This window comes from Clinocottus analis, unplaced genomic scaffold (genome assembly GCF_023055335.1).
Source record: "Clinocottus analis isolate CAN_PGR_092001 unplaced genomic scaffold, fCliAna1.0.p SCAF_8, whole genome shotgun sequence".
In the NCBI taxonomy this organism is placed as follows: domain Eukaryota; kingdom Metazoa; phylum Chordata; class Actinopteri; order Perciformes; family Cottidae; genus Clinocottus; species Clinocottus analis.
This window is the reverse complement of record NW_027176240.1, coordinates 13,539,136-13,547,729: the sequence shown is the minus strand read 5'-3', so window position 1 is coordinate 13,547,729 and position 8,594 is coordinate 13,539,136. Positions and strand designations below refer to the sequence as shown.

General features: G+C 43.4%; 1 protein-coding gene across 1 annotated transcript in view; it reads left to right on the top strand.

The window, feature by feature from the left end:
* Positions 1-949: 949 nt before the first annotated feature.
* Positions 950-8,594, top strand: part of ston1 (stonin 1) — an 8,322-nt gene continuing 677 nt past the window's right edge. Inside the window, exons 1-4 of the mRNA XM_068568764.1 lie at positions 950-1,085; positions 5,529-7,459; positions 7,583-7,785; positions 7,867-8,594. The exon at positions 7,867-8,594 is cut by the window's right edge and continues 677 nt beyond it. Coding sequence (XP_068424865.1) covers positions 5,608-7,459; positions 7,583-7,785; positions 7,867-7,932 — 2,121 coding nt within the window. The 5' untranslated portion in view covers positions 950-1,085; positions 5,529-5,607 and the 3' untranslated portion in view covers positions 7,933-8,594. The remainder of the gene's footprint in view (positions 1,086-5,528; positions 7,460-7,582; positions 7,786-7,866) is intronic.

Genomic DNA, 8,594 nt, shown 5'->3' with positions numbered 1-8,594 from the left:
TGGAGACTGGGGTTTTCAGTTGCTTGTAATTAAAAAAATAAAACAGTCCTTAACACACCCTAACCACTGGGAAATGAGGTAGTACCGTTGACATGTGAGAACTGAAAGATGTTTGATGCCGTCACTTTATTTGGAAGGAAATGTATGTTGTGTCTTTTTAGTTGGAATGCATGATGCTTTCATGAACTATGGGTACACCACAGAGGTCAAAATAATAACTACTACTTATTTGTGCATTCAAGACCTTTAGACTAATAATGATGATGTAATAAAAAATAAGATTTACATCTCTGCAATTCAAAAAGCACAGAAGCTGCTGATGTATTAAGAACAGTTTGGAAAAGTTCCACTGAATTGTGGAAAGGTGGTCAGCTGAAATATCCAGCTTAAAATATATACTACTAAATTCAGGCAAAAGGATAACAGGGCAACGTTTAACATGTTTTCTTGCAAAGAAGTTAACGAAATGAAGGGCCAAACAAGACAACCCCTTTTATACCTCATGAACATACGTTTTATGTGATTCACACTTTTATTCAAATCCATCCTTTGCTGAATCTGTAAAATTGCAACACTGCACTCAGCCCAACGTTGTAAATAGATATTATTATACTCACTGCATGCATATTATTTAACTTGCATGTAACGTTTCGAGGTAAATCTCCAGTTTTTGATACGTCTACAAACCTCACCAATAAAACATTAAATTGCTCATTTGTTTGGCAGAACATGGGTTCATTTAATAAAAGTGGATGAGCATTATTTATTTCCAAACACAGGAATATAAGCAGTCGGCCTATTGCTTAAGCTTAATATCTCCTTGTGTACTTTCTATGTGATATGCGCGCCCATCTTCCGATGGCGACATTTCCTACAGTCACGAACGCAGCACGGCGCTGCTCATTCCCAAAGTGTCCCGCTGCAGGACAGTCTGTGTGAACTCGGGAGGGGAAGCGCTGCGCTGGTAAAACTCCCAGGATTTACACTCTGCCATTTTGAGGAAAACCGGCCGACATCAAGAGTACGGACGCGTCCATTAACCAAAAGTCATGACCCGGATTAAGTGAACGAGCGCTTGTGAATCTGTGAGTATTTCTCTCTTCCGCTCGCGCTCAGCTTTGCTTGTTTCCCTTTTTTTTTTGTTGAGAGAGCTGAGATAGTTCATGTCCGCCAGAAACGACTTAAAAACTGTGTCGGTCCACTCTTCGTGAGCGTCGACTCTGTTGTCAGTGAATGGCGTGTGTTTTGCTCACAAAGACGAGTGGAGTTGAGTGACAACTTTACTCGGACTTCGCGCGAGCACAAAGGCGCAGAAGTGATCCCACAAGTGGGCCCCTCTGCTGCGGGACGCGGGCCTGGCTCTGTTGTGGATGACAACACGCTGGTCCTGTTTTCTTTCTCCAGCCTGGGTTGTTACACGCACACGCACACAAACACCACACACACACACTGATACACCGGCAACTCTTGTGTTTGTGTGGCATTTATCGACCCCACGCTGCAGGAGTAGTGCTCTGTGACAACAATGTTTCAAGATGTGTTTTAACAAATGCATTATCCAATTTATTTGTAGCATTGTTGTGTTCATCTATTGTTAGGAAACAACACAATGTTTGTTCTCTGTTGCCACAAATGACAATCAGCTAAAGTTATTCAAAACATTGACTGTAGTAGTTGTGTATTTGAATTGCTCATCCTTTTGCAAGAGGGAAGAATATGTTTTAACTTCTTTCAAAAGTGACACAGTCTTGCTCTTAATGTGCTCTAAACTATACATGAAATGCACATTTTCCATTAGTTTATTATTAGTTATCCCGAAGTGTCTGGGATCAAAATGAATCACTCCTGCTTGAGTAAACTAAACTGCAGAAGTGGAAACGGGTCGTTATTTTTATTTTTTTAATGTTCTGTTTTTAGTGCTTCAGCTGACAGGAACGTCTCCATTCAATCCTGCTTATTTTTTCCAGTCATGCTTTTCTGAACTCAAAAGAATACCCTGGAATTATTGTACATAATACAGCTGACGCAACATGAATTTATTCTGTTTGTTTAAGGCGTGGAGAGACAAAAGCAGCAGCACACAAACTTTATCTTCGGCTTTGTTTTGATGGGAGAACACAGCTCACTTTGCAGAACAGCACCGGTGTTACTACTGGAAATGGGTCATCCCAGTTCCAGCTCTGCAATATATAGATTATTACACAAGCATTGTGGTCACAACAGTAATACTCTCACGTCAAATAAAAAAGATAGTGTCTTATTTTGTATAATATTGATATACTTTTCTGAAGGGAATCAATTCACTCTATAGGGTGAATACACATAAATTATCCTGAGAATCCCATAGTACATTATCTTGTTTAATCAGGAAGCATCTTTCTGCTAAGTTAAAGTTAAAAAGTATATATTTTTTTTAACCAGCAGTTTTATTCCTAAACCACAATAGTTTCCTCCCAGTTATCATCTGTCAGGCAACTGTTTCTGCTTCCTGTCATCAAGGGATTTGTCCTTTCTGTCACAGCAGTCAGGAATTGCAGCAGAGGCAGAATAACAAGAGCTCCTCATGGGAATGGACTTTAATCTTGAATGAAATTATTGTTGCAATGAACATTCAGTACACATTCAGTTGAATACTAAGAATTAGCATAATGTTATCTCAAATCCCTGATGGTTAGCAGCGGCTTGCTGTTCCTCTTTGTGGACAGAAATTTCTGTGAGTTTGTGAAAAGTTGTCACATTATTCGAGATGAGACACATGATCATTTTGCAGACAGTTGGACCTGTAAATGAATATCTTTCATGTTAAAAGAGCTGACTGGCCTCTTTTTAAAGCTGATGAATGCATATTTTTCACTACACATATGACCCAATAATTATCCTTAAGTGACTGCTGACTTTAAGTTATACTCCGTGAAGTGTGCACCATATTTTGCCCTCCCCAGGCAAGCGAGGGTAGTGATTTCTATAAGTATAGTAATAATAAACCTAATCTAGACCTAATGTATGGGATTAGCGCTGCTAATTAACTGGTAACAAAAATGAACAGTGTTGGTAAGAGAGACATGATTATTATTGTCATCAAGTTTTAGGTGTGTGAGATTTCTTCATCTCCCAAAGCTCATCATGATAACAGTGCAAAATAAAGTTAAACCTGTCAAAGTAATTCATCAGACTTGTTTTATAGGTTTACAGAATACCTTATTACTGCAATAGGTCCACCTTCATTCACAGGAGCCTTCTTTGATTTTGTTTTGTTTGATAGTGATAACAACCAGACAACTTATGAATATTTGGTACATTTATGTTTTTTGGGGAGGGGACGGGGGGAGGGTTTGATAAAACTGGACATTAAGCGAATATTTGTTGTCAGTTCACACGGACAGAGCAGGCTGGTATTTCCTGTGTGCAAAGCTGCTTGTCCCAGAGGAATGTGTGGAATGTAATTTCTCGTCCTCTGTAGATTTAGCAGTGTCTCGTTGCTTTACTTTCTCCGAGAGAACCCAGAAAGAGACAGCAGACTGGAAAGTGACGGTAACCCCCCGCGGAAAACTCAATCTTCTCAGTGCCCGACTCTTTTGAACCAAAGCTGAGGGATTCTGTGAGTCGCCGAGGCGGGATGAACCCGTTGGATGTCTGTGTGTCATTACAAACATCCCCTCATTAGAAAGATGTTCTCCAGTGGTTGACTGAAGACTTGTCAATGCACTACCCTGAACCAGAACCCCCGCTTCCTTGTTTATTTATAGTGAGGGGAACTTGCCACTGGATGTCTCCCTCGTGCAAAGTCAACTCTGTGATCTTAAAAGGGAGGAGGAAGGCTGTAATTGAGGCGTTCTGCTTTCAATTATTTTCCCCCCCCAGATTTTCATGGGGGAGATGAGGCTTCAACAATTTTGAAAGTGGCTTCTTCTTCATGGCCTTGTGAGCCTGATGTTGGTGAGAGCAGAGCTGCCAGCGCATCAAAAGACACGCTGTGATGGCCTGGTGGGGGAATTAACAGAACAATTGTGTAAATATTGCAGCATGTTCACTCTCTGCCCGTTTGCTAATTAGCCTGAATGCCATTGTTCCTCAATATCCCCACCCTTTTTTTAACTTTTAAGATCTATATTGAAAGACAAGGATACATTTAACCAGCCTCGCTCCTCCTCTCTGATGCTGCTGTGCCACTTTCTACCTGCTTCACAGTTGACGTCACCCTGGTTAATGAGGCAGGATCTTTGCCGCCATAGCTAACCTTTTTTGCACACATTTTAGAGCAGGCTTGCGATGAAATATTTAGACTATGCTAATTTCAAAGCCTGGTACGTCTGAAATATAACATTTTCGTTCAACAAATTCGAATACGAAACCTTTGAACACCAGAACTTTTCCCTTTTTGAAAAAAAAACAGGAATATTTCCTTTTTCTGAGCATTTCCTCCTGTTCCTCCAGAGAGAGCTTCTTTAAACACATCACCTTTATGCATCCCAATTATTCCAGAAACCAAGTGTCAATTTGTCAGATTGTATGGATACAAAAGATTTTCCCCTGTTGAGTACATTTTGTTTAAAATCTTTGTTTTCCAAAGCTTGTATAGAATTATGTATGTTTGGGCATATCTCAAAGTAATGTTTTAAGAATTAGAATCAGGGTGAAGTTTCACTGGCCTCACCCATGTATCACGATACCAATAAACAGTGTAGAATAAAGGCCACAGTGCTGTATCGAAATGCTAATATTAACATGATATGTTCACATGGTACTGTTGTAATTGCCCTTGTGTAAAGACCGACACTTTGCTCCAAACCTACGCTAGAAACTACTGTTAAACTACTGTTATTGCACTGAGAAAAAAGGTCACAGTGCTGTATCTGCAATGCTTACAAAAATGATCCAAATAAGGATAAGAGAAAAATATATTAGCGGAGCATTTGGTCAAACTTGTCACATGTGCATTAAGTTGGTCGATGAGATTATTCGCTCCATTCTGATTGTGTAGCTGCAGAACAGTTCAGTTCATACATGTTTGTATGAAGGATTAAAGGAAAGCTCTAATCCGGTGTCACCGGGAGAGAATCTGCTGCAGTTTGACACTGCACTGCAGAGTGCTTGCCTCAGCATTAACATCAAACGAGCCTTAGTTAATTGTGGTGTTAACATGATTATGTTGTATCAGGTTTTCAAGGTCACTCCCTCATTACGTTTTAATGGAGTACCTTAAGGAAATATGTTTTATTTATATCCCCAGGAGCTCTCTCTCTCTCTCTCTCTCTCTCTCTCTCTCTCTCTCTCTCTCTCTCTCTCTCTCTCTCTCTCTCTCTCTCTCTCTCTCTCTCTCTCTCTCTCTCTCTCTCTCTCTCTCTCTCTCTCTCTCTCTCTCTGATAAATGGACATGCTCAGCCTTCCAGGAGAACTGATCCATTCAAGAGCATGTGTGTGTTACCTCTAGAGATCTCACCATCTTGAGATTTCATCTCTGTAAAAAAACAAAACAAGACAAAACTTGATTTAGCATTTTCTAATAGTACCTATTTGTTATCTTGCAGATGAGAAGGCCTCGGGTGGGCAGTTGACCCAACAAAGGAGAAATAGCTGATTTGAACTGGCGATCATCCCTCTTCAGCCATGTGTTCCACAAATCACTCAAACTGGGTCACGTTTGAAGATGACAGCACACCGCTCTCGTCACCTCAAAAGCCCCTACAGTCGCCAGAGCTTATCAAAGCATCGGTACCGCGCCCCAATGGTCTGAAGTTAGTCCTTCCTCCGATCAGAGACACTTCCTGGAGCTTCAATAGTTCTCTGGAATCCCCTCAAAGCCACTCCAGTCTTAGAAGTTCCTGTGTACCATGTAACACGCCCTCTTGCACTCCTGTGAGTGGGGTTCCTAACTGTGAGTCCCCATTTCACTCCAACACGGCGGAAAAGAACAACTTCTTCCAGAGTTTCTCCAGCATGTCAACCACCTCGGTTCCCTCGCCTGCACAGGAGGGCCTGCATCTTACCTCAGATGGCCCAAGCCCTTTCCCTTCTTTCCAGGGGCGCTCAGGACACTATAACCCATTCTGGGATGGATCTACACACAGTGCAGATGTGGACAGCTCCTCCTCAGACTCAGAAGCTGAAAACAGCCTACCACGTTTCTTCATTCGGACCAAAGACGGCGATGAGCCTCCGCGTGACCACCTCCAGAGCTCCTTCTCCTACGTCTGCCACCAACTGGAAGGCCTACGAGCGGGATCGGACCGCGAGACGGAGACAGAAAAAGATGGGGAGAGGCGGCTGAGTTGCAAAAGCGAGGTGCTCAGCGAGGGCGCGTCGCAGTTTGTTCCTCGGGGTCTGTTTCGTAGCCAGAAGAGAGACGGCTGGTCTGTCTTGCTCAGGATTCCTGAGAAAAAGAACCGCATGTCCTCGCGACAGTGGGGGCCGATCTACCTGCGCTTGCTGACGGGAGGCGTGCTGCAGATGTACTACGAGAAAGGGCTGGAGAAGCCGTTCAAGGAGTTGCAGCTCCTCCCGCAGTGCAGGCTCTCGGATCTTAAACTGGAAAGCTACGGCGAGCCCCGCAAAGTCCTCTCGGTCAAGGTGGAACATTTCTCGTACACGGAAAAGAAGCGCTACCACCCAAAGCTGGAGGTCAGTCACGAGCCAGAGGCGGAAGAGCTGCTCAAGTTCGGCTCCACGGTGCACGACGACATGAAAGACCTGGTCGTCTCCATGGAAGAGGAAATCTTCAAATTGTGTTTGCACCACCAGCAGAGGCGGCACTACGAGGAGCAGGAGCTGTCCCTGCAGATCACTGATCATATCTGGGTACAGCTGGATAAGTTTGGAGATGTCATGGAGCGGACAGCCTTCACCCAGATTCACTGTCTGGCTTTCCTGAACGGACTCGGAGATTGTTTTCTGGCCCTGAACGATCTCGGGCTGATGCGCTTTGACTCCAGTTACGGGACAGAAGAGGACGGGGAACTCTGGATGGAGATCGCAGACTGCCATTTTCACAGGTCTGTGAATGAGACAGAGTTTCACAGGTCCCGGCTGGTGAAGTTCTCACCTCCAGATGCCTGCAGGGTGGAACTGATGCGCTATAAGACGGCGATTCTGGGCTGCACAGAAATTCCCTTCTCGTGTAAAGCTGTTGTCACAGTTCAAGGTGCCTATGTGGAGCTCCAGGCCTTTCTTAACATGTCTGCCACCTTCCTCTCTGCAGTGGGGGTGTCGGACACCAACCCGCTGTGCGAGAATGTAGTGATCCGCGTGCCCGTGCCAGGTGACTGGGTCAAAGTGACGCAGACCGTGGCCTTACTGCGGCAGAGGTCACTGAAGGCCCGCATGAACAGAAATGCCTGCTTGGGCGCTGTGGGCACTGGAGATTCACAGCCTGTCATGCAGGTGACCATCGGCACTGTCAAGTATGAGAATGTATACTCGGCCATCGTGTGGAGGATCGACAGATTGCCTGCAAAGAATACGGGTAACGCACTACAGTTTAACATATCTTCGAATTAGCGCCATGGCTAGTGCTTGTTGGCAGTATGTTTGCCGTTTAGGGGTGGTGCACTCCATGTACAAGTAAACTTTGTTTTCTTCCATGCAGCGGTGGATCATCCCCATTCATTTTCCTGCAAGCTGGAGCTGGGATCCGACCAGGAGATCCCAAGTGACTGGTACCCGTTTGTCACGATGGAATGTGAAATTATGGGCGCGGTGGTGTCACAGACCACGGTGAAGTCGCTGGGCACTGCAAACGACATCCAGCCGCAGAAACATGTGACCAGTTGGACACGCTATCATTGTCAGGTAAGAAGCGGTCACCAGTGTCATAATGTCTCGTTCAGTTCATGACAAAACAGAGTGCAACATCGGTTTTGTGTTTTTCAGGTGGAGGTGGAAAAGAAATGGATTGAAACGGAGTCGCAGAAGCAATCTGGCTGCATGACGCAATAAAGACCATAGAAGCTCTGACGAGGACGTTATCCTTTTGGTCCAAGATATTTGCCAAAATCTTCTTAACGGTGACAAGGAATGACAAAAAAAAGAACAAAAACAAGGGTGATGAGGGACTTTCTGTTTATACCTGGAATCAAATTCATGTAATTACTCATAGCCTGGTAGTATTTCTCATGGAGGTTAACCGATTTTTTATCTTTTAACTGAGACTGAATTAGTCTAGACCTAATAAATCAATGTGTTCCTTTTGCCTAGCACTTTACATTTAATAGATTTATTAACTGTGCGCCTAAAGTTTATACGAGTATTGTATATAAGCTTGCATTTGTGTCATCTGCACTGCCCTCTAGAATGATTGGCGGCCTCAATAAAGTACGCCAAATGGGCTGCATGAGATAAACAGCTTAAGTAATGAGCAATATTCAAAGTGTTTTTTAATCACCAGCATCATTTAAAGTTCACATACTTTCAAATGTATTCATTTTGCTATAATCCTCAACATTTGTACTAAATGATATGCAACAGTGTCGTGACAATAGTTTGCCGTCCCAGTTGTCTCATTGAGCATCGGAACAAATATGTAAAAAAAAAAAAAAAAAAGTAGGAGAAAAAAGTGGGTTATTGAGTTATGTGATTATTGGTGTACAAATACATTGTTT